Raw genomic sequence first — 26,822 nt, 5'->3', positions numbered from 1 at the left:
TGATTCATTAGATCTCCTCGGAGTGCGACAGCATTCTTCCTTAGGTTTGTTATGAGAACTTGTCATTGAAAGTGCAGCAGTTTGACAGGGCTGTGACCTTCGCGCCGGTAAGCGTGTGGGATTTTTAGGACCAGTCTTTGTATTCTCATTAGGTCGACCACTGTGCCGATTCGCTGTTAGTGGTTGAGGAGAGACAGCGTCTTCTTCTAGTTCTTTGTGTTCAGAGATTTCTTGGTGGTGAAGACCGGACACGCAGCTCTTGAGGCTGTTTGAGTCTGGAGGTCTATCCGTAAAGCCTGTAAAGTCTGGGACAGTCTTGTATGTGATCCCTGCAGCGGCCATTTCCTCCAAAGTGAAATGGCACATGTGAGTGAAAATGGGGAGGGTTGGACCAGAGGAAGTCTGATATGTTGGGCACTGAGGTTTGCAATCTCCATCAGCTTCTACTATCGAGGGTGGAGAGTTAAAAAATTGGCGCTCACTGATGATCTCGGACTCTTCTTTGCTATTTTTGACTGGTCCGTTTCGCAAACCCCACTCACCTTCTGCTCCAGCTCTCTCCCCCTGAGCCATGTCCGAGTGTGTGCGCCTCTCAGAGAAGTGCTCTCCTTTTGGTGTCTTCATCTTGTTAGCTTCATCTACATTATGTCTTTGCTTTTTCAAGATGGAAATATCATCAGAAACTATATGTAAGAAAAAAAAAAGGGGGGGATACAATAGACGAAAATGCTGTCAACAGTCTTGCAAATAATGCAATTGTTTCATCACTATTTACCAACAACTGTTTTGACATTGTAAAGCAGTAAATAAGCTGAAGTGTGATTATGATGAAAATCATCATTTTAAGAGGGAGAAGCTACACAATCGGTGGCTGACTAAATACTTTTGTGTCCCACTGTATTAACAGTCAACCCCTCATCAAATGTATTGGCAACAAAATGTTCTGTGCAGCCCCACTAGTCTAAATACAGTATTCTGGTTAATGTTACGTTTGTGGAATATGAGTTAAGCAGCAAAATCCAGCCGTTTTTAACAAGATCAGAAAGCAACCATTTTGCCACTTGCTGTGGAGTGAAAATGACATCACAAGTGACAAAATGGCCGCCCCCTGAGATAAAAACGGCTAGATTTTGCAGCATAACTCTTATTTCCACAAATATAATATTAATCAGAATGTCATGTTTACACTAGAGAGATCACATATAACATATTATTGTCAAGAAATTATTAAGGTTAATCAAAACATCAAGTTCAAGTGTTTTAATGACTCACAAGTTGACAGTACATCCGCATCATCAAGCTCTTCATTGAAGATGTAACTGATCTCCTCAGGTGGCAAATCCTGCACCTCACAGCCACTAAGATCCTCCGGGCTGGAGGGTCCAGCAGATAAGATTCGATTAAGTTCTGCATTGTCATCATGTTCCTGCGTCTCATCCACCAGTGTCAATCCAATGATGCCATTCTCATCCATCTGGCCACTAAAGTCATCATCTTGTTCTTCCTCCTCGTCCCACTCATCATCTTCAGAGGTGGTGGGGGAGACGCATGTTGGAGCTGGAGTCCAAGACAGAGCCCCTGTTTTTGTGTTCTTCACGGTCTCCATTCACTTATCAGTTTACTGTGACTCAGCTGTGACCTGAGGAAATATTGCAAGCTGGCTCTTGTGCTCCCATCAGTTAGCTGGGTGATGTCCGGCTGTGCAGAGGAAATCTTTGAATGTAACTCCTAGAATTTGAGAAAACACTCTTCAATGAATACCCATTAAAAGCACTGAGAAATGAATTTGATTTCATTTATATATATATATAAAGTTATGGATTGACTCAGGAAAGTTTTCATTGGCCAATAGGGCTGTTTCAAATATGTCATATAAACTTGACGATGATGGTAATTATAACTTTTCTGATCACAACAAAATTAATTATGCATGACATCCACAATGGTCCAATAAGGTCTACCACACAACACCAACTAGCCTCGCAACCCATCTGGCTCCCAATAAGTAGGGTCCAGTTTATAATTCAAGTCAATTGTCATCTCTATGGTCATCAGGTACGTTTTTACTGACAAATGACTGACTTGTAGACAAGACAAAAAAAACAAAATGGAGAAAAAAACATTAGTTTGAGCTTTCTAATCCTTTCCCGCCATGGCCCATGTTTTAATTCACAATTTCCCCCCCATAAAATTGGTTAATTTTTCATTGTATTTACTGAATTGGAAAAGGAAAGAACAAATGATGCAGATTCCTACTTTTTGTGGCTCAAAATAAATAAATAACTGATAACAATTTAGATGAGATGAGCTGACATTTATTCTTTTAATCATAAATATAAAATATTTGCTATCTGTACCATGTTGTTATTTTTTTTTATTACACATTTTATTGTTTTTTTTTAAGCTCATCACTCATCTTTTTTTTTTTAACATAACTCTGCCGTGGCCAGACAAATATTTAATGTGACCATGAAAAATGATAATACGAGCTGAATGTTATTTGTTTTATGAAATTTTTATTCTACAACGTGGAAGATAAAATGGAATTCTAAACATCAAGTGGAGTGGGGTGGCGCGGCTCAGGTCCTAGCATGGTTGTCACCCAACCTGAAGGTTGTGGGTTCGATACTCAACCCTTGTGACCAGCTTAGTGGCCTTGTGGTAGAGTGTCCACCCTGAGACTGGGAGGTCGTCGGTTCAATCCCTGGCTAGGGTCATACCAAAGATTATAAAAATGGGACCCATTTGCCTCCCTGCTTGACACTCAGCATTAAGGGTTGGAATTAGGGGGGTTATATCACCAAATGATTCCCGAGCACTGCTCCCACAGGGGATGGGTCAAATGCGGAGAATGAATTTCGCCCCACTTAGGTGGGTGTGACAATCATTGGTACTTTAATTTAAGTCATATGTGTCAAACTCCGGTCCTCGAGGGCCGCAGTCCTGCAGGTTTTCGGAGGTTTCCCTCTTCCAACACAAGCTGATTCCAATCAGCAGGATCGTTATCAGGCTCATGCAGAGCTTGCTGATGAGCTGATCATATATCAGCTGTGTTGGAGAACGGAAACATCCAAAACCTGCAGAACTGGGGCCCTCCAGAACCGGAGTTTGACACCTCTACTTAAGTGGTTGAACCCTACAGGCAGAAGACTTGAAAGAATATGCTGTGACGTGTGGCTAACAAAGCTTTTGAACATTATCCAAAATGCACAGCAAATCCATCAATCAAATAAAAACATAACATACAGATCTTGAGTGTCCTTTTAGAATCTCTTCCTATACATTCTGCATACACCTCACCTAATACTCCTCAAATATGGGCCAAGGACAGTCAGCAAATGAGATTTGTCAGTGCGCACATTGCACACACACATTTCTTTCTGCAACATGGTTAAAAACAACAACAACAACAAAACTTCACACCAGTGAAAGTCTAGCAAAGCTACTGTTATAATCTAACAAGTGAGTCGTCAAAATTTGGAAAATCTTCTCATGTTAACCGAGTAATGATTCTAAAATGTATTGAGCAGAGAACACTCCAGTTGAGCAGCACTCACATTCTCATTGAGAGAAGTGGCTGCAGTGCTTCGTCAGTATCCCAGATTAACACAAGCCGATTGTTATCTTGATTCATCTGGCATTCTCTATATCTGTACACGACTGGTGGAGAACTCGCTCATTGGGCCTTCACATTGACTAACATGCCAAACTTTTTTTCACTATGCAATTTTGGAGACCACAAAAATGAGTGGAGACGGCTCAGCAGCTGAACAAATACAGGACGTTTAGAAAAGAACCCGTGAGAATCTCAAGGGCGGAAACCACAGAATATCATCTGCAAGTATCCAAATTTGGCTTGGAAGTAAATCTAGAAAAATCAATGAGAAGCTTTGTGAGATTGTATGAATAAAGAAAATAAAAACACACCTGTTTTCCTGCACATGCATGAACCGAGGGTTTTCTTCTGTGGCCATATGGGGAAGAGGGGGTTAATAATCTGCATATAAACCTTTACTGGAAAACTGTTAACTGTGATGTTTCAAGCATTCCAGAGCTACAAAACATTTCAACATTGATACAAAAATAGTTTAGGGTTTGAAAAAACTAAGGATGTGTGAGTAATGATACCAGGCTTATTTTAAAGTATCATGATAAAGATGAAAGACTATTTATTTATCGTAGATGTTTTAGGACTACGCACATTATCATTAAGACACTTTATAGCACTGTGTCATTACCTTTGAAAACATTTCACTTGGAATATGGCATCCGACTGGTCAATTTAAGTGCTGAGTTATGGTTTAAATCTGTTTCTATGCCAGCAAATTGACTTCATACAGTCAGTGGTACTGTTGGGAGACCGCTGCCATTTGAGAAAACAAAAAATTATAATGTGCTTGTGCATTGCTGTAATGTTGGTACAACATAAATATTTGAAAACTTTTGTCATTGAGTTATTCTTTGAAACGTTAATATTAATGTGTGCAAATGCAATGTCTTGATTCAAATCAAGTTAGTACACAGTCATATCCATGAATGTAATTGTACAAAACATGGTGGATGGGGCCCTCACGGACCGGAATTGGCGACCCTGGCTAGAGGCCAAGTACACGCTGCAGTTGTGTAAATAAATGCTTCCACACAACTAATGAAAAATAAAATTAAAAAAATATATATAAATAAAACAAATAACATACTGTTTATAATATCTGGTCTTTCATGACTTAGTTTGAGGTTTCTACAATTCACAACTTTTCCACTCTACTTTCAATATTTTTTGTACATATTGTACTCTATTTTGATGCTTTCCATAGCCAGCATACAACATGCACAGATGGTCATATGACCTTGGGCTTCCTCCACCTTGAAACTGCCATTTCAGATTCCATTTAATGATAAATGGGAATTTTGCTTTTAGATAGATACAAAACTTCCAGACCAGAGAACTGCAGATTGTCTGAAAATTACACTGTGCATACATTATATGTGATCCTACCACTTGTAAATAAATACTGAACAAACATGACTGCTAAAATAAAACTGAACTAGCATTCAGCCTTCCAGAAAATGTGCTCAGCGACCTCAAAATCGGGTACGCTGGCTGACACAAACACAATTTAATGCAGGGGTCACTAATACAGTACAGTAAATACACTAATATATGTGTTTTACCTATAGGCCTGTTCTAAATAAGAGTGCACTATATGGGACATTGTAATTTTCTAGTAATGTTGTAGAAGTGATGATTTGAAAATGTAAACACTTAACATTTATAGAAAAAAGTGGTAACAAACTGATGTTTATTACCTTCCTACATCATTATTTATAATTATTGTGAGAAATCATTGACAAGTTCAGTGTTTTTATTTACGTTACAGCATCAAAACTAGGGAAAACGCCTGTTCACTCGTCCTCATACAATCTTGATCTTGAATAAACTTTGGCATAAATTGCTTCCATCCCATGTAGGCACACTCACAGCATGTTCATCTAGCGGACAAGACTCCTTACCCCCTTAGCCCTTCCCTAATCCCAATGTGTGAGTCCAGAAAGACTTGCTCAACAACCAATGTCAAGAAATACCGATCAGCCTGACTGCTGCTGAGCTGAGACACCAACCGCGAGCAAAGACTGAACATTGTCCCTGACGAGAAACTATTTTGGCGAACAAATATCCAGTAAATTGAATATAGAAACGCATTTATCCCTACCTTGAACATAAAAAGGTTCTCAGGCAGGATTTCCAGATTTCACAAGGGCCCGTTGCCATGAAAACCACTAAACTGAGAGCGAAGCCCCGCCCCCGTGTCACCATGGCACACACTCAGCACAACAAACCATTCCAGTCAACAGGTTTCAACACAGCCCGACACGTCAAACTATAAAGTAAGCAGGTTTACTTTAGTGCAAAGGATTCATTTGTATACAGGTACAGATAACGCCTACACGAGATGGATCCCTTTCGTACGTCTTCTAAAGTCACTCCTAACACATTTCATTTGCCACCACATGTCCGCTCCATCAAAACGGCAAAAAATAATGCCCGTACCTTACTTTGGAACATGTTTCACTGGTAGTTTCTCCGAAGTAGCCAGCATTGTAAAATCGAAGACATTGTTATAGATATTGGTTAGTAAGCTCACCGAGAGGGTCGCCGATTTAACTTGTAACTTTAGTCAAGCTAGTTGTAACTATGGTTAGTTGTATGCCCTGCGTTTAGTCTCTGCCGTTGTGCTCCTCTCAGATAATTACTGTAACAAAGCAGCTCCCCTTCCTCGTCACCTGGATTTCTATTGCTAACTGTCGTAATTATATTTCCACTACATATTGGATTTGTGTATGCAATGCGAAAGCTGTGCGATACGTTCAAGTATGGCCACCTAACAGACACTATTTCGGGATAAAGTCTTGTTGGATTTAAATACAACTTTAGAGGGCTATGATTGGTGAAATACTTTGTAGGAGGAGCTTAGGTGGCAGATTGACATGTAGTACTCGGTGGCGGTGTGGTTCCGTCGCTTGCCTTTGTTGCGTGTCAAGCGGCACTCGACTTGCTGTTCAAAGATTTGCCCACAAGGGGACACTATCAGCTCAGTTTACTGTATTACTTTCCGTGCAAAGCATTTTATTTGCCTTTTGGTTACTTTGATTCGAGTGATGTCAGTGCAACACACTGTCATATACACGCATGCAGCCCAAACCCCCCCCCCCCCAAAAAAAAAAACTGGAAGCCATATCAAGCCAAAGCTTAACTGGTGATGGGTGATTTGCATTTTAAAACATTTATTCTAACAAAATGTATTCACATGTAAAAATTACACGATTCATTTTAGCACTCTTCCGTTCGTTTACAAAAATGGATAATTGTAACATTTTATGGCCATGCCATGACACCAACCCATCACCTTGATTGTATTAGCATTAATAACAGAAATGCTTGTGAACTGCTTGCATCTATTGTGAATCATTGCCAATTGCTTATTGTTAATTCAGAATAAGTACAAAAAAAGTATTTATGTTCTGAAAAAACAAAATATTTTTTCCCATGCTTGCTTACGTAGGTTTTCTTCAGGTTGCTTTTACTTTCCAAAACACATGCATGCTAGTTTTAGTTTTTTTTAAATTATTACTCAATTGTCTGCTTACCTGGGATCAATGAGGACAAATGGTATACAACAGTTGTTCCTGATCAGATTAATCACATCACTTAATTAGTCCAAATAATTATTGACTATAGAGATACAGTAATTTTCCATATCTATGGTATCTCTATTGACATCTTCAAAAGCAGTCTCCTTGATGAACCCCTGAGTCATTAAAATCACAGAAACTTGGGTGAGTCGGGAGTTTGCTCCAGAACGCTGTTGTTCTTGGCCAGGAACTGTCAGATGCTCAGGGATTTCTAAGGTAGGCGCCTTGCCACGGTGGTGCAGCTACGAGTTGTCCTTCCACGACTCTCGCCTCCACTCATACACTGAGCCAAGCAAACCACACAGGATCTCTTTGTAGATGTCCTGTTTAATCGTCTGGTGAAAACTCGTCGTTTGAGTTTAAAATGGATGTGACCCCAGCTCTGGAACATTTTTGACACACTTCTTATAGTGACAGGCAGAACAAGCAAATATATGCCAATTAGCCTGTGTATCTGCTTTTTGTGTGTTGTTTGCTGATGTGTTGAGCATATTTTTTTGCACATTATTGCAATTAATAGGTTTTTTCTTAATTAATGAATTATATAAAATTCCATAGTATTAAATTGCTTTAACTTTTTTTTTTTTAAAGTCCAGTATGGTTTGTTGTTCAGTTGTATTTAACTTTTAAAAACAAGTTATTGTCATATAATCATTTACAATTGTTTGCTTTCAGTCTTTCAAGATACAATTAGTATTTGTTGTTTATTTATGTACAATACATTTTGAATTATTATTTAAGTACAGTTTTTATTTTTGTACATTTGGACACAGGCTTAGTGTTTCACCTGTGCATAATGTCACAGTGGCTAAAAATATAATAAAATACTGTATTATTTTTAGGAATACAACTTCAAACTCATCTCTCTGCGTGACTGTTTTTTATTTTTATTTTTTACTGTTGGTTATTAGCTATTGTGGTACATGTATTTTATTGTATTTTTTTTCAGGTGGTAAGAGAGACCAGAACTTGATGTGACACTTTTTACACTCCTGCATTTTTCTTGGAATTAAACATCATACAAAATGTGTACCACTTGAAAGAATACGATCTTAAGGATATATTTCATATTCATGTCATTTTCATTTTGGGTCTCAGTGCTGAGTTATAAGAAATTAAATAGAGAGTGTAAACATGTGACATGTTGCCCCACCATCAGCTAATTTGTCTCACTCTATGGGGTGGGGTGTCACATTGGATTTTGCAACTAATAACACATGGACCAACTAATTCCTGTTCACACTTGAAAGTGAACATTGAAGTCAGTCATAGAACATATTTTGTCATTAAGCTTGAACATTTCATTGAGCTTAGCCATTTAACAAAATATTATGCAAGATTCAAGTCCTTAGGCACGTAGCCTCACATGCCAGTTTGACCTTTCTTAAACAGAAAATTCAAGATAAAAAAATAAAATACTTGAACAGTTAACAAATTTAATCATAATCACTCAAATAAACCTGACAACAAATGTCCTCACTAGTCAGACTGGCATATATAAACCAAGTTGCCAGCAGTGAATTTTTCATTAGCTCATTCTTTGCATATGTGACATCTAACCCCAAACTGGCTGAGACATATTGCCCCCAAATTTCAAATCCATCCATCCATCCATCCATTTTCCAAACTGCTTATGCTAGCTCTAATTTAAAGTTATCTTAAAACTGAACAATGGCTTGAAGTATACATTTCTGTAATTATTTGACTTTCAGAAAAAGAGAAATGAAAGCATCACCTTGTTCACTTTATAAAAAAAAATGAGCCAAGCTCTCTCCATCATACACCTGAAAGTTTTTGTGCAGTTATCTTTATTGAAAAATTAAACACACTTTCTGTATAAATAGCATTGTCTAACCCTCCTTGTTCAAATGTGCTGGGAGCAGGCAAACAACATGAGGAATGTGACAGACGAGAAACAAAAAAAGAAGAAGATGAAAAAAGACATATGTAGAGCATCACAGGGCGGAAGCTAAACAATAACCAAAACGAACCGGCTAATATAAGAGGAGGCACACTGATGAAGAAGTTTTGAGTGAAGACAAAGTCACTGTTGGGAGTGTGTGTTGCTCAAGTCTATGCCACCGTGTCAGAGCGAAGGCCAGACTGCTATCATGGTGGCGTGTGATTAATGAGACTGTCCGAAGCTGCCATTACTTCGTCCCGCGACTCTCCCTCCTTTTTAATAGCAGGTCACTGAGGCCCTTAATGCTATTGACATATTTTTAAAAGATGGGCTCATTCCAGAGTTATATTAGACAAACATTGTATCACTCTTAGGTGAGTCTTTAATTAAACATACATTGTGAATTGAAAAAAACCAAACAGAAAAATAACAACTTTAATGGACCTTTCTTGTCATGTTGCCTTTCTGAGAGTTGCATTTGTCAACAATTCACCTGAGCATTGTAAAGCCAGTAGTGGAACATTTTTGGCGCACTCACAGAAGACATCTAAAAGTCCAATTTGTTTGATTAGTATGATCATTTCGCACCGTACACGTCCCTGGTCTGAGAACGCTTGGCCCGAACAAGTTTGCTTCTACACAAACACGATGTGTTCGATTGTTCCTTCCGCAAGTTACTAATGCTAAGCGTCACATTGCAGAGTAGAAAAGAACAGAGCAACCCAGGATAAGCAACACAGGCAGGGAATTTGCGGTCGTATTGTCAAGTAATGGCACAGGTAAACGCATTGAAGCCTGAATCAGTGCAGAGCGGTGCGGCTCGACAGGCGAGTGGGGGGCAGGAGAGGGGAAGGAGGGTTAATAGCACGCAAGTTCCAAGTGGCCCTCCTGTCTTGCTTGAGAAATTCCTTATCGACTGCCAACGGTGTTTACAACATTAACCTCAGCTAGGGAGATCAAAGTCCACAAATTTTTAGTGTTTAGTGGATCCTTTAAGGTTGAACACAATCCATTATGGGACACTGGTCGACCTCCAACTGGCTAAGCTAACCATTGTTAAAATTAAACTATAATTAAACCATAAAAACAATAAAGTACTCAGTTTAATGACAAATGACAAAGGCATAAAGCTAATGTGCATCGTCTGGTAACAGAAGCGTTCTTCTTTTCTCACATTCGTCCCCATTTGCTGAAAAATGGCTCTTTTGGTATCACCAAAAAAAGCCACTGACTGACTTGTTATTAAAGGTATTGGCTAGAGTTTTATTGTTTTCATGTATGCAAATATATAATAACATTATACACTGGTAAATGTTTAAAAAGATGCGTAAGGTGTATTTGCAATGTGACTAACTGCACTACTGTACACTTTTCTCATGAAAGTAACTTAAAAATGAAGTAAAATTTGAATGTTGAATCTTCTTGTACATGTAAAGGCAAAGTCAACCATAGTTTAGTAAAGAGACGTATCAAATATGATACAGATCAAAAGTCATGTGGAAGTTGATTTAAAATAAATAAATAAATAAATAAATATATATATATATATATATATATATATTTTTTTTCTTGTCCAAAATAACCAATTAAGGCTCCATTTTCAAAGAATCCAAATTTCCTGTCAATTATTTCATGCTTCGGGCAAGGTGAACACATATTCCACAAAAGCAATATTAATCACAATGTGGTGTTTACTCTCGTGGTGGCACATGCAAGATATTGTAAAGAAAATTTGGGGGTTGACTTCAATAACAGTTTTAAGATGGCGACACTCTGATGCTGTAACTGGGTTTCATTATTGTGGGAGAGATTAGAGATCGGAGGTTCCATTGTTTAACTCATTCACTCCCATTGACGGCTATAGACGTCAAAAATTAATTTAAACAATTTCTATTAGTTTCAATTTTTTTTCCATTTTTGTTAACAAGAGTATGAAAACCTACAAAAAAATGTATTGTACATTTAGAACAGATGTAAAATTTGTAATTAATCTTGAGTTAACTAGTGAAGTCATGTGATTAATTACAATTAAAAATTGTAATCGCCTGATGCCCCTAATAAAAAAAAGAAAATATAAGATTATTAAAAATTATTGCCGTCAGACGAAAAAAATCGAGGTTTTCATACTCTTGTTAACAAAAGTGGAAAAAAAAGTTAAACTAATAGAAAGAGTTCAAATGAATTTTTGACGTCTATGGCAGTGAATGAGTTAATATTATAGTTGTTTTATCCATTGAAAAATGAAACATAAAACAAATCATATTGGATGACAAGTTAATGTCTTTTCAAATTGAGACCAGTTATATATAAAAAAAAACACATCTGAAATGGTTTTATTCTTTTTAACAAAAAGAGGAAAATGAAATTGAATTTGATGACTTTCTCAGACTGACTGTATTTGCTAACAAGAGGCTTCGATGTGATGATGTCGTCTGCCCATTGAAAGGTGACATCATGTGTAATGTTCAAATGCTCAACACAGATAACAAAAGCTTTCGTTAATGCGTCTGTGTTTGATTGCATATTCAATTGTTTAGCAGTTGCGCAGATCACACTAACAAAATATTTGATGGGTTTGAGTGCTGCCGTAACAATAGTACATTAATTTTTGGACATCTTTTTTAATCAAGTGATGAATAATTAATTGGCTTCTGCACTCAAACACAAGAGTAATGTAAGAGACTGAAAAGCAAATTAAATCATAGCCAGTGTAAATTGTGAGCTGAAATCCTATTTCCTTTTTTTCTGTATCAATAGTCACAAAGATTGATGAAAGACTAATCAGGTCCATTTTTTTTGTATTTGTTTTGTCATGTGCATTCTGAGAAACTGAATTTCCAGTAAAACTATTAAGTGATTTTCAGGGAGCAAGTTATGATGAACCCAGCAGGTCCTCCCTCACCATCTGCCACACAAGCATCTTCACAGCACAGCTACAAAGATTCATTTTTCGCATCTCAAATGTAACTTTCGACTGCATACACACAAATATATATATATATATTTTGAACAATATATATTTGATAGTTAATTGAATATACAGTGGCATCATTAAAACTGAACATAGTTTGTACAGGTTTGCTAGAAAAATACCTTTGCCATTCATCATTAAGCTTGAGATTTTGGTTTGGTCATAAAATAAAAGTACAGTAATACACATTCAAATTATGTTGGAGGATCTCCCTAGCCTACTTTAAAGTGTACCTGTGGCACCCAGAAGCAGAAATACAGTATATTTAGTTTATTAAGAAAGTTTTTTTTTGCAATTTTTAAAATTTACATTTTGGTGTAAGCTTAAAATAGCTCCCAGAACATATTTGTGGAGAAGCCATGACAGCTCATGCTTGCAGCCATACTTGCCTGCAAAGAGGGAAGCTGTGACATCACAAGCCGTCTTGCATTTTTGTGACAAATCTGAATTATTTTCACAACTCTCCGCACTCAAGCTCCATCAATCCGTCACTGACGATGGCCATTTGGTGACAAATGAGACACGACAGACGAGGCGCTGTATGTGCAAGTCAGTTCCTGCTGTATGCAAGCCGGAAGCCTCTCAGGTGAGGTCAGGTCATGTTATATCCTTTCTGCTTAAATAAATAAATATCTAAGTGTAGATAACTGATTTACATCCATAGGGAAGTGATCTGGCGTCAGTGTTAATTTTGACCCCAAAAATTAATTTAGTTTGAGTATTTTGACAAAAATGTATTTAAAGTTTTAGTCATTAATTTAGTCATCTGATTGTATTTAATTTTAATCTAATTTTAGTCGACGAAACTAAAGAGCAATTTAAGTTAATTAATCAATGTTTTAATGTATTAAACAGAAAATTAAAGCACACTTATTAAGTGTAGTTTAACACACAAGACACATTTTCAACTTTGTTTCAAAGAAAAATGTTGAAATGACAATAATATGCCATCTTAAAAATTACTTTTCACCTAAATAAAAGGAAAAAATTGCCTAAGATTAATCTTACAGCAGTAGAATGAATGTAAACATGTTTGAACATTAAATAAAGTGCAGTGAACAGTTTCTGAGTGTTTTTTTTGGTCCCACCTGCGTTTCATTCCTTCTGATTGGATTTAGTGAATTTTTGTCACTGTGTTGTTTTTGTTTTAGTCATTGACGGAATTGTGAGTCAATTTTAGTTATCATCATCGCCTCAATAAATGGCTTCTATTTTAGTTTGCGTTTCATTTTTGTCTGAATTTTTTTTTTAGTGATGAAAAATATGATGACAATTTTTTGTTGGAGAAATTATCACTGTCTAATGCGTATCACTACTAATGGGTGCGAGTGACAACCTGTCAATGTGGCGACGAGCATTAGCGCCAGCAGAATTATTTTGGCAAATACAAGACTAGACACAAAAACGGGAACACCAGATATTGATCAGACTTTACAATATTGGGTAACACTTTATATTAACTTTCCGTTATAACTAGTTAATAGATCATAAGTAAACTGTTAATTAATAAATCATTAATGATGTGTTGTTTGTCAACAGTTTGTTAAGGATTTTCTATTAGGATTTTTGTAGATAGTTAATATATCATTAATAAACTGTTAGGTAATGAGTTATAGTTAATGATTTATACCTACTAACTACTGAATGAGTAATAGATCATAAACAAGTTATAAGTAAAATACTATTGATTTGTTGAGTATCAGTTAATAGTTTATGTTATTGGAACATTATTCTTAAATTGCAACTATTCCTCATTAACTGTTAGTAAATAACCCTTTAATTAACAGTTTACTAAGGATCTATTAACTAGTTATAACGGATAACTTTTACCCAATACCTCAAAATGGGGCACCACATTTTAAAAGAGGTACTATGATGACAATAATTCAGTCAATAAGTCTTTTTTTCCACAATTGTATTCAGCAACTCCAAACTAATTGAAGGTGGGCCATCGTCAATAGATTGTATTCAACTTCAAAGGTTCAACAACAGTTATATCTTGTTTACTCTTTACACAAGATACATTTTGTTCCAGTCCTTCCATTTTCTCCCAATCTCTCTAACGCTAGCTGATATCCTATCTCCTAATTGTTTTTTTTTTTGTTTTTCTCTATAAATGGAGAGAAAGGGTGTCCAAGAGTGAGTATACTGTAGCTAAACTCTTTGGCAGAGTTGTCTTCTCCAATCCTTTTGACTGCCCCCTCCTGAGTTGTTGCACTGGGCATGGCTTCATCATGCTCCCTGGGGAGTTTAATTAGTCCGGGACTTGGAAATTATCCAATAAAATGGTCTAGGTAGAAAGAGCAGCGGGAGCACGAAAAACACTGAGTGGTCTTAAGTGAAACACTTATTAGAGATGATAAAACCCACTGAGCGCATGTCCACATTTAGGTGTTCCATGTATCTTCATTATACACTCCCTTCTTATTAGTGTTTATGCTGTCAGGCGTGATCATGATCTATGACGTACTTTCATTAGCTTATAATGTATGGAGGACCAAAACTGCCAAAATGAAAAAAAAAAAAGACTAAATAAATAGATAAACAAATAAATACATAAATAAATAAAGCAAAAAGAAAAACAGATATAAAAAAATAATAAAAATATTAAATACAAAAATATATATAAATGGAAATAATATATCCATCCATTTTCTTAACCGCTTAGTCCTCACAAGGGTCGCGGGGGGCCCTGGAGCCTATCCCAGCTGGCTTCGGGCAGTTGGCGGGGTACACCCTGAACTTGTTGCCAGCCAATCATGGGGAAATTGGCTAATACATAAATATAAATGGAAATTAATATATATATATATAGCATTGTATTTATATATTCATTTATTTTTTATTACATTTTTGAATTATATTTTTATATCCGTTTTTCTTTTCACTTTATTTATTTATTTAGTCATTTATTTATTTTTAATTTTGGCAGTTTTGGTCCTTGATAATAATGAAAACAAAATGACAGTCTGGCTGTACTGAAAGAGAAAATATGATTTGAATCTGGAAGCATGGCACAGTGGTTAGCACTGTCAATAGGGTTCAGCAGTCAAACGTTTGCACGTTCTCATTGTGCTTGCGGGGGTTCTCTTCAGCTCCCTTCCATGAGACTCATTCATTTGATGCTTCAGCGGACAACATTTATCTGACAGATGTGAGCTGCTCCGATTCATTTTTATTTTTAAATATATGTGTATATGTTTCCATGGATTTATATTTCATATATAGCTTGTTTATACATCTATATTTATTCATCTGTACATATATAAATTCAAACTAGGAAAGCCGAGTAGGAGCAGTCTTAGCAGGTGCAGTAGCCAAGAACTAACTAAATAAATTGACTGCGCTAACTTGGACGACTGCAATAATTCGATTTCAAATGGAGGCCAATCCATTCATTTCAATATCAAGTGAGCAAAATATAGATTATATAGGCTTTGCTATTATCTACTGTAGTGCATAAGGTCTCACAGCGGAGAGGTAACATGTTGAAAAGAAATCAAGAACAGCTCCGTGGTAGAAACTAGATTTTGTAACAGATGAGGTGGACTTTCCTTTCTGTCCACCTCCAAAGAGTTGTGCCATTTCAACATAAAAAGGTCCTCCTCCTCTGCTGGTCTCTCAATCAACTATAGTGCTACATTGAACTCAGTCACCAGAAAGTCCACATAGTCCCTCTCTTTGGTCTTGAAGGCCTCAGCGATGAGGCGCGCGGCGTCCTTGTGTTCACGGCCCCTCAGGGAAACCCCGTTCACCTCCAGGATCACCTGACCTACCTTCAGCTGACCACAGCTGTGAGCTGAACCGCCACGCTTGGAGAAAGGGACACACAAAGACCAGGTTATTCAAAAAATATTGATAAATTATCTTTTTGCAGCATTTACACTCTTGATCAATTCTCACATACAATAAAGACGGTCAAGAAAAGTTATACAATAAATAAATATTACAGAGATTGGATCCAGCTAATTGAACACAAAATGGACGAGAGATAAAGAAAGCCTCATTTGACTACAAGCTAACCTTAAAGTTGAGTTTGCAAGAAATTCTCCACATGATTTCACCTTATATTTGCAAAAGCCAGCAATAGAGGATATATTTTGTAAAGCTAAACTACAAGCTTGTGAAAAATGTTTCTTAGAAGAGTACATTTATGTCAAAGTTGATCTTATCCATTTATTTGTACAGAAGAAAACATGCTTGAATGAATGAACTGATAAATGCAGTGACATAAAATTTGACTCATGTTTTCAAAATTGAAAGGGAAGAAAACTAAAGAAAAAAATGAGCAAAACATTTATTTAATTTTACAAATGCTCCCAAAATAAACAAAAGTCTGATTACATGTGTTTTGTTGATTTGGTTGTCATGTTTTCCTTGTGCCCCTTTTGTCGAAGTCTGTCTCGCTAAGGTTTATTGTGTCCACCTGTTCTTGTCATCCAATCAGCTCCTTCAGCTACTTGTCTCTTGTCCTGCTGGCTCTCACTGGCTCGTCAGCTTGTGTGTATTTATGCTGCATTCGAGGAAGGTGGGAAGTCGGATATATCCCACATGGATTCTCCCAGTTCCGACCTCAATGCATTCGCGGCAAATTTAAACAACAAAGATGGTTGATTCGTTTGTTTTTCCTGGTTAAAACAGTCAGTGAAAATCCTGTTGGGTTATGTAGTTACCTTTTCTGAATAACTAAATTAATGTCATAATAAATAAATAGATACATTTGTTTATAATAATGTAAATTATGTTTTTGCCGCTCACATTCAGTGAAGTCGGCCCCCCCTGTCTTCTGTGAGTTCAAAGGGGCGTTCCTGTGCATACTTCCTGGTATGAAGTTGGAAAAGTCCGACTTCCGACCTTCCTCGAATGCAGCATAATTTCCCTGCTTTCTCTCAATCCTTGTTGGTCACTACTCTCCATCCTTGTCCTTGTCATGTCTTGCTGCTGGTTGGTTGGTCAAGTTGCTCAAGTCTTCGTATTGTTTGTTTAGTTACTCTGTAACTTGTTATTTTGTACTTCTGTTGATTTACCATTTTTGTACATTGTTTTCCTTTTTGTTCTTTTGAGATTAAATTCCCATTTTGTTTGAGTGCGCACGTGCCTCGCCTCCCTGATTCCTTGCATCTGGGTCCTCAACCCTCACACAACCTTGACAAAAAATATTATTATTCATCATTATCATAAGACATATTCACAATAATATAAAGCAACACTTGACTGCTTGTGAAATTAGTGCAATATACTTAACTTAAGGCATGTACTTGTTCATCATCTGACTGGCTCTGCTCTATAATGTCATGTGACAAACATAATGTTCATTCAGTGTACTTGCTAAACTATTTCCACTGAAAAATGTTAGTCTTCTGTAAAACAAACCTCATGGTGAGTACTGTTAGAAGACACCATATACAATATAAAATTCAAAACTTGTGCCACGCTAAGGACATGTTGCTTCCCAGGTAAATAAAAAGTCTGCTTCCACATATTTAGTAGTGAATTGAACTAAATATGCTGAGAAAGAGGGAGTTTATGAGCCGGCACGCCTTGAACTAAAACGCTGTCATCCAACATTGTGCATTTCACAAGATGCACACCTTATTATCGGGAAAATGGATAAGTCAGCAATTCTTGTTGCGTTCTTCGTCTATGGTGACTAACAGCCCATTTCAGGATTTTCAAGTTCAAATGGCTACATTGATGGGACACGTACTGTATTCCACTTTGAGCGGCAAGGTAAAATTAAGGTTTCACCGAATTAGTGACCAGTCCAGTTTGTATCGTCTGCTAAATAAGCTGAGATAGGCTAAGGCTCCATGTAGTTCCTGCAACCCTCAATAAAATAAGCAGAATAAAAAATGGAAAGATGAATCCAGATAAACAGAAGCTGAATGGGAAGATGATTTACCATTTGGAATTTAGGATATATAGATTTATACCTTGTGTAATTTTTCATTTAATCTGAGATCGTTATTTTTAACTCTGTTTAACTCTGCATTGATCAGAGGTTTAACCCACGGTGGGTTGCACTTCATTCAAAAAAAGGGCACCGGTGAAAAAGTCACCGGACTTTTAGCAGCACTGAAGGTTCAGTGCCAGTCTGCAGAACACACGATCATTCTCACTTGTATTGTATAATAAGTCCATTGAGTGATGATGATCCAATTTGACACACACACGCAACCACGCACCCCCCCCCCCCCCCCCCACACACACACACAAAAGCACATGTTCCTACAACTGTTAATACTTTGCACATTTGGAAACTAGGTAAATAAGAGACAATATTTTAAATGTCAATCTCCTTATGCATCTCTGGGCATGTTTCCAGAACAGCTTCTGTGCTCACCTAATTCACTTCTGTTGGTGCACTGAATTGGATTTAGACAATCAGGCAAAATGCTACAGCCTATTTATTGAAGATAAATGCACAACATTATGCTGAAATATTTATGAAGACAGAACATAGTATGCATACAGCATTGTCCACACATTGGTCATACACTGCATTGCTTCTGCATGCAGCTTCAACACCAATCTCCTCATTCTGCTATGTTTGACCAGGTCATGTTTGTAAATGACAATTAGTTCACAAACATTTGTATCTGGCTAAATAAAGATAAAAAAATAAATTAATGAATTAATGTTTTATCAGTCCCCATATGGATTTGTGGTATTTAAGCCCCCCCCCCTCCTCAATATTAATTTATTACACATTAATTTGAAGTTGCAATATACTGATGTAAACAACACATGAAGTGACTGCAGGCCCTCATGTCCCAGTTTGCCTCTCGGGCTTGAATGCGGCATATATTTGTCCATCCTTTCTCAGTTGAGAGCGTAACGGCAGTGTCACTGGGATTTATTACTGTCAGGTTTGGCAGGGCCAAGTCACGCAAATTTGCATTCTGATTATACGTTGAAGCACACTGTGCCAAACTGCGGATAGACCCATTTCAAAGTAGGGCAAAAGCAGACTCCAGCCAACTTCAAGTGACGATTTTTCTTTTCTATGGTGGCAACCTTTGATGGCTTGACGTATCACATTCACTTGAATGCTTAAGTGTCAGACACACATTTGTGGGAGAAGAAATATTGCAAGACATTTTCAAAGTGGCAGTTTCTCAGTCTTGTTTTATCCTCTGACTGAATCAGTATTGTGGACTCATTTCCCTTATGTTTAGTACTTTATTTTTTACCTTATACATTACATTACATTTTATACAAAACTCTGGGCCGAGTCACTACTTGGGTCAATTTGACCCAATGTTTTGGGTTGTTTTGTATACCCCCCCCCACCCCTCCCTCGCAAAATAAATAAATAAATAAATAAATAAATAAAAAGGGTCGGTCTATACAAAACAACTTCATTTTTTTTTAATTGACCCAGTTTGGGGTTTTGTGCGCACTCAAAAATCAAAAATAACCCAATTTTGGGTCAAAAGTGGACCAACACAAATTTTGGGGTTATTTGTTTCAACCAAAAAGTTGGGTCAAATCAATAATCTATAACCCAATTTGTGGGGTTTTGTATACACTCTAAAAAGAGTTGGGTCAAAAATAGAGCAAGTCACTACTTGGGTCAATTTTACCCAATTTTTAAGGGTTGAAGCCGCCACCAAAATTGGGTCATTTTTAAAAAACAACAACTTGATCATCATCATTAAATTGATCCAGTTTTGTACAACAATCCCCCCCCAAAATGGGTCAAATTGACAAGCAGTCCCGTTTTGACCCCAATTGGGTTATTGTTGACCCAACTGTTTTTAGAGTGTGTTAATCATTTTGACAACCAAAAATGAAAAAACTAAATTTTGAATTGTTTCTTGGGGGTTATTTATCTAACCCAACATTTTGGTTTCAAAGATTAACCCAAGCTGTTGGGCCAATCCCTTTTTGATTTTTCACCAATTTTTGGAGTTAAGCGTGAGTCATGTCATGTTACTGACTACACTCTAAAAATAGTTGGGTCAAAAATAAACCAACTATGGGTCAAAAATGGACCGATCTTTTACTTGGGTCTATTTGACCCAACTTTGATCCAAGAAATGGGTCTTTTAGTGTAAAACAACTCATAAATATTGGTCAGATCCTTTACATGGGTCAAAAAATTGGGTAATTTTGTATAAAACAACCCAGAAAGTTGGGTCATATTGATCCATAAAGTGGATTGGTCCACTGTTGATCCATAATTGGGTTACTTTTGACCGAACTGTTTTTAGAGTGTATGATAGAACAACTCCAAAAATGACTGTGGCCTATCGTGTGAGACTCTAGCTCAGTGAGCATACTAAGTCCATAATTGTGATTTGATTCTCACTGTTCTTTTTTTTCAGTACAGAGGAGAAGTAGTAGCCCTTGAAGCAAACACAGATGGTCCTCAATCTCGTCTAGTGTTCGTGTTTAGTGTGTCTTGTTCCAACCGATTCAAACCAACAGTTTCCAAAAGAACAGTTTCACAATGTACTATTAAGAAGTGAAAATCCAAACAACCTGTACTGTATAAAATAAGAGGAAGAGAGATTTTAAGCAAAATGACCTCTATAAAATATGTTGGGTTATGAATTCAACATTTACGTACACACATGTAGCTTGGGTGTAAAAATGTGATTTTGGTTGTTACTGAAAAAAATATGACCATTTTGAGTTTTTTTTAGAACCTATTATTTTATTTGACTAATTTTCACTGTTGTACATAATAATTTGGAAGACTGTATTTTGAGTAATTTTGAAACAACATAAAAAACAAGAACAAACCAAACCAATGAACCCACCCAGAGAACATCTTTGTCAAGTTGCTGACGAAACGCCGGTGGTGGGACTGATAACAGGGGAGAACGAGGCAGCCTACCTGGATGAGGTCATACGAGTGAGAGTGGTGTTCACTGAACAATCTGACACTAAGAGCTGTCAGGAAGGAGAGTATGCTGACCTACACCATCATGGCGTCACACTCCAGCTGCGCGGAGGTAGAGAGGAGTAGGCTGAACTAACAAATACTATTTGTTGAGTTTTCCTCAAATGAATATATAAATATAAAATATACCATCTGCTCCATACCGAATGAATAAAACTTCCTGAGCCATTGTCAAACTGCTGCTGAGTGGTTTCTAAGTCAAGTTGATTGCGGCATTTCTCGGTTGTGATAAGTCAGTTTCTAGAGAAATGCCGCAATTTGTTACACTAATGCTCTTGTAAGACAAAGTCGATTTTAAATGTCATATTTGTTCACCATGTTTTTCCCCAAGTGACAGCTGCCATGACAATTCAATTCTGCTCTCCAAGTTTGAATGGCATGAACAAGCAACCATTTTCTAGGGCTGTAATTGTAACTCGCGCCATATCTATGTGGATTTATTTTAACAGGATATCACATGTTCTAATTATTGTCATGGCTGCTTAGATCACTGGGGTCAATATCACTATAATGTGCCTTGTGCCTCAGAATCAATCAGTCAATATCAGTGTGGCATTCCCCACATACTAAGCTTATAACTGTGTATAATAAGTGGTTAAATGTAATATATATATATATATATATAAGGGGGTGTACTAATTTACTCATATATATATGAGTAAATTAGTACACCCCCTTTGAAAAGTAAAATTTTAAACAATATCTCAATGAACACAAAAACTATTTCCAAAATGTTGGCAAGACCAAGTTTAATATACATCTGGTTAACTTATAACATGGAAGTAAGGTTAATAATAAAACATTTGATTACACATTTTTCAGTTTTACTCAAATAAGGGTAATGCAAAAATGAGTACACCCCACAATTTTTTTTATAAATTTAGTAGTTTGTATGGCCTCCACAATTTTTAATCACAGCACTATGTCTTCTAGGCATTGAGCTGGCAAAATTTTGTTGCATCAATCTTTTTCCATTCTTCAAGAATGGCCTCTTTTAGAGACTGGATGCTGGATGGAGAGGGATCAACTTTTCTCTTTAGAATTCCCCGTAGGTGTTCAATTGGGTTCAGATCAGGAGACATACTTGGCCACTGAATCACTTTCCCCGGGTTCTTCTTCAGAAATCCGCAAAACGGTTTTAAGAAGGGGAAGGATGAGGGATCAGATATTTAGGAGATTGCAATATGCAACATCACCTCTGGGTGCCAGTAAACCCCCCCACAATGTGCATAGTAATTGAATCCTCCCAGCCTGGTAGGTTTGAAGTGTAAACCTTGAGCAAGCCATATCTAACAACATAGCTATTGATAAAGCCCATGTTTGACTTGATAATGATTTCACCTGTGCCTGTCATATCTCACTCCCGCTTGACCTTATTACATGTCACATGGCTTCCACATCGAGACCGTTTTATCATCACAGTGCGGTTATTATCTCTTTATTTCGAGTCCGCACTTGCAACAATTACTCGATGCTGGTAGAGCAGTCGGTCATCGAGATGGGAAGTCAGCAGTGATAACGGGTGCTTCACAACCGCTGATTTGGAAAGATAACGGCTGGCATTCAGTAAGCACCCTGTAGCCAGGGAGAAACAGAATGCACAAGCCGAAGGTGTGCTATATCAACTTGACTGCGTTATACAACAGGGACAGAATAATATAGTGTAGTGGCTGCGATGCGATGCCATCATCTGTCCCTCGAATGGAACCGCTGCCCCTCGGACAGACAGAAAGAAAATGAATGTTTCTCAAAACCAGTTTATCACGCTGATGCTCGGCCCTGACTGCGGGAGGCAATGAGGTTGGGTGCCTTGCTCAAGGGTCTAATAACACCAAGCAACCTTTCCCCAGGTGAGCGTTTTCAATGCTCACTTTTCCAAGTGTGACCTCAAGGCTGTTGTGTTATTAATGGCTTCAAATAACAATGGAGCACTACACTGTTATTGTTCAGGGATGTAACTGCGGCTGTGACATCGATAATGTTGGCTTGAAAGTTGATTGTTAAATTGAAATGGAAAAGTCACTTTACGGTATTCAAGACTGTAAAAGAGCACAGCTAAGAAAATGGACCAGTGTCTCAAAAAAACCCAGTACCATCATTTTTTGTTTTAATTTTGTGCAAGTGAGTTTTTGGAGGAGCTGGAAAAATAATCCTAGGCCTGAATTATTATTATTTTTTTGATTTTGAATTTTTATTTCGAACATGCATAAAAAATCTAAATAATAATAAAAAAAATATATAATGACAATTTAAAACTTGTAAACAGCCAAAAAACAACAACAATAAGAAAGAATGATGCATACACACAATTTTAACTAAGTCATATACAATTACAAAGCAATCAGAAGTAAAAATAAACCATTGACCATTTTTTAAAATATATAGCACAATATTTAACAAGAAAACAAAAATACAGGTATAACCAATTAAGCTGTATTGAAAAAGTGCAGCTGCCCATATTACCAGACTTTTTTCCTAATCTGGCCCTATTTTTGTGCACAAATCTAGCACAAAGGGCAGTCTCACTGTCCTTATGGCTGGATTTTTCTTTCTTTTTGTATTTTCCTAGACTTTTGACAAGAAGGGGGTATTTGTGCCAGTGTGGGAGGGAACACAGCCAACTCAGAGTTGCTCTCCTCATTGCCATTAAAATCAGGGCGATGGAAGCGCACACATTGCTGAAGCAGAAATTGACCCACTGGGGTCCGTGCGTGAGATTGGCGAGCACAAAAATTTGTTGATCTAAGTAAACTACAAGATTTAGACTTGTGGATGATTTAGTCGGCAGTGAATATGACATAGGCAATTGCAGACCGATTGTGTATTGGTGGTGTAAAATAATTTAATGATGACAATAAAATAGTTTAACACATTTTTCCAATGTTTCACAAGAATTGTCTCACACTGTTGTTGTATTTATGAACGAAACACGATGACAAGCACCACACACATTCGTGGAGCGCCGAGTCTGTCTGCCTGCGCCTCGATCAAATCTACCAAAATCGTGTGAAAAGACCTGTACCACAAGTTAGACCTGTTTTTGTGAGTCTAAAATCTAATCTACCTTTTGTGACCAAATTGCTAGATCCCCCGGAACGCCCAATGAGGTGTAGTGTGTCTACCAAATTCATATACACGCTAAACTACACTCGCCCTGGCACAAAAATTACGATGCACCTGATTTTTCACCGTGCGGCACGTGCCTGTCTGCAAAAATAGAGCCCATCGGCTCAAGTACTACCATCACACTTCCTCAGTTCTGTCTTTTTCTGTACATTGCCAGATTTTGAACGTGGTGATTTACAATGCTTTCTAACCATCCTGTTGCAATCAGTCTCCCTTTTCATTTCAATCACCAGCTCACTAGGAAGAAGACTGAGGGACAGCATTGAAAGAGTTGTGCACTGCCTGTGACTGTTCTGATCTTTAAAGTGTATCTCTGTGGTGAGAAAATGGTAGTGCTATAGTCAGTGAGTAAATGCAAGGCTTTGTTGTCAATGGCAAGAAGTTCTGCGCTGACCAAGGCACAGTTAATAGCTTTCTATAGCGGTGCCCAACTTGTCATTTCCAAAATTTACAATATGTATAAGTTAATTTTTGGATAAAAAGTTTAACTGACGTCAGAATGAAAGACAACATTCTGCTTGGAGTTTCCATCTGAGCCTTATTACAGATTGCTTTATGTCGTGGAATTTCGGCTCCTCATTAGCCACTTAAGATTTGTTTGACAGTTGTTATGGCTCTCTTCCATTTACGTGCCAGGGCACTGGCCAGTGTTTTGTTGCTGTACTATTGTTTAGTAAATATATATTGATTTGATTTAAATTTTATACACTGAAAAAAAAGATTATTCGGTAATCTTACTGATTCGACATGTCATCATTATTGCTCACTCTTTGTTTTTTTTCTCTTTTTCTTTTTTTTGTATATGCGTGAGTATGTGCACGTGCGGGTGTGTGTGTGCATAAGTGCATGCGTGTGAGTGTGTACTCATTAATTCACCTAAAACCTATTAAAAATCCCATACCGTTCACCTAATCCGAATACTTCAGAATCCAGCTGGAGTCGTGAGGTTGTCAGGAGACCCGAGGAAGGATCAAAGAAAAGAAAGGAAAGTGAAATCCAGCACGATCAGACATCACTACCCACCGGGTTACCAACCAGAATCTTTCACCAACCCCAGAAACATCAGAATGACTTTTTTTTATAGTGTACCACTTCTGCTGTTTTTAGGGTTGCAGATGCTCAGGAGCCTTTACCAATTAACTTTGGGCAATGGGTGGGGGAAACCTTATAGCCTGGCCATCAGTCAGTTGCAGAGTACAAACAGCAATTCTCAATCATATTTTTTTTTATTTTGAACTAAAATGCTGTTTGAACTATTCTTCCATGCATTTTCTACACTGCCTGTAATCATTAAGGTTGCCTAAACTGGAGAATATCCAAGCTGACTTTGGGCGAGAGGTGGGGTGCAACAACAACAACAATGCCTCTGGTAGGATCTCAGTGTGATTCCATACACCGGCCTGAAGGACAATAAATGCCACCTTAAATGTGGCAGGCGGGTGGGTGGCATCATGAACACCACTGACAACGTGTACAGTAATATCCATTAAAATGTGTGTTGACTAGCACGCTGTGCTAATAACAGATGTTATTTGAGGTATTAGCGGCATAATTGTAACTCACCTGTATGGTGACAATTCGTGGCAATGGCTGTCGAGTGTTGGCTCCGCCTTCAATTGCGATGCCCAAAGTACTTGCACTCTTTGCCACCCTCACTAGTGTGGAGGTGGGCTCCAACAGTCCTGGCTAAATTCAGGCAGAGGGAATAGTAATTAGAAATTTGCAGTAGATGATGTTGCACATGTTTTCATGTCTCTGGGAGGTTTGCATTTTCTAAAGTTGACAAATGATGACTGACTGACATGTGTGTTGTTTTGTTGCTGCTAATTCGCTTGAACAATATTAGAACTTCACACATACAAGTGAATCATTTATATATAATTATTTTGTAATATTTAATTGAAACTATATCAACAGTGTAACCTCCAAATTTTGGTTCTTTGTTAGTCTTACTTGGAAATGAACCATTATGACTTTAAAAAATGCTGCTATCATCATATGGATCATCATTACGCGACACATTAGCAAATCTTGGAAAGTTTTGGAACTCAACGTAGGCAAGAAGAAAACCCTTTAATACCCTACTAAAAGTTACTGAGATTTGTTGTCCAAGTTTTCCTGACAAAAATATAAGAAATACTTTTGTTTTTGCTCCCATTTTTCATGAACTAAAAAATTGAAGGTTTCACAAAAACGCCAGTCTCTCAAGTATTGGTCACATATCTGTGTGCATTTTTTGTTAGTGAGCATTTTCCCCTTTGCAGATAATCCATCCAACCTCTTGAGTGACTTATCAAGATGCTGATTAGAGTTGTGCCTGAGGCTGCACACACTGAAAAGGCCACTGTAAAATGTTTAGTTTTATCACACAGCACCATGCAGCAGAGGTTGTTTTGAAGTTTTGAAGGAGTGTGCAATTGGTATACAGGACCAGTCCAATTTATGTATTTATTTAATTCTTCTTAAAAAAAAATTCTGTCTTTTTCTTCTTTTTTTTTTTTTACCAAAATGGGACACTCATTGAACCCATGGCATTCATTAAGCATTTGGGTGGGGGGGGGGGGGGGCGCTCTGTATCGGCGTATACGACAGCATGCAACTTCACACAATCATAGAAAAGGAAGTTGAGCCTCATTCCACAAGCACCAATCAACAACCTGATCAACTCTATGTGAAGGTGATGTGTGAGGAAGATGTTTGTCGCACCAGATACTGAATAG

General features: G+C 37.4%; 2 protein-coding genes across 13 annotated transcripts in view; both read right to left on the bottom strand.

Annotated features, from left to right (window-relative positions):
• akna (AT-hook transcription factor) overlaps window positions 1–6,380 on the bottom strand; it is a 21,951-nt gene extending 15,571 nt beyond the window's left edge. For 2 of the 8 annotated variants that reach the window (XM_086097470.1, XM_086097476.1), the window contains exons 1-3: window positions 6,050–6,380; window positions 1,273–1,728; window positions 1–683 (exon numbers count right to left, since the gene is read on the bottom strand). The exon at window positions 1–683 is cut by the window's left edge and continues 2 nt beyond it. In XM_086097470.1, the coding sequence (XP_085953596.1) occupies window positions 1–683; window positions 1,273–1,606 (1,017 nt within the window). In that variant the 5' untranslated portion in view covers window positions 1,607–1,728; window positions 6,050–6,380. Of the gene's footprint in view, window positions 684–1,272; window positions 1,729–3,927; window positions 4,329–5,711; window positions 5,801–6,049 lie in introns of those variants that run through there. The other 6 variants (XM_086097477.1, XM_086097478.1, XM_086097474.1 and 3 more) reach the window with 6 other exon arrangements.
• Window positions 6,381–8,876: 2,496 nt separating this feature from the next.
• The window catches only part of whrna (whirlin a), a 139,789-nt gene continuing 121,843 nt past the window's right edge, over window positions 8,877–26,822 (bottom strand). For 3 of the 5 annotated variants that reach the window (XM_086097065.1, XM_086097067.1, XM_086097070.1), the window contains 2 exons: window positions 25,666–25,788; window positions 8,877–15,877 (listed from right to left, as the gene is read on the bottom strand). In XM_086097065.1, coding sequence (XP_085953191.1) covers window positions 15,695–15,877; window positions 25,666–25,788 — 306 coding nt within the window. In that variant the 3' untranslated portion in view covers window positions 8,877–15,694. The remainder of the gene's footprint in view (window positions 15,878–25,665; window positions 25,789–26,822) is intronic. The other 2 variants (XM_086097068.1, XM_086097069.1) reach the window with 1 other exon arrangement.

Source organism: Leptonotus elevatus, chromosome 15, assembly GCF_054856555.1.
Source record: "Leptonotus elevatus isolate MCC_2025b chromosome 15, RoL_Lele_1.0, whole genome shotgun sequence".
In the NCBI taxonomy this organism is placed as follows: Eukaryota; Metazoa; Chordata; class Actinopteri; order Syngnathiformes; family Syngnathidae; genus Leptonotus; species Leptonotus elevatus.
The sequence above is the reverse complement of the archived record's forward strand: the minus strand, read 5'-3'. Positions and strand labels throughout refer to the sequence as shown.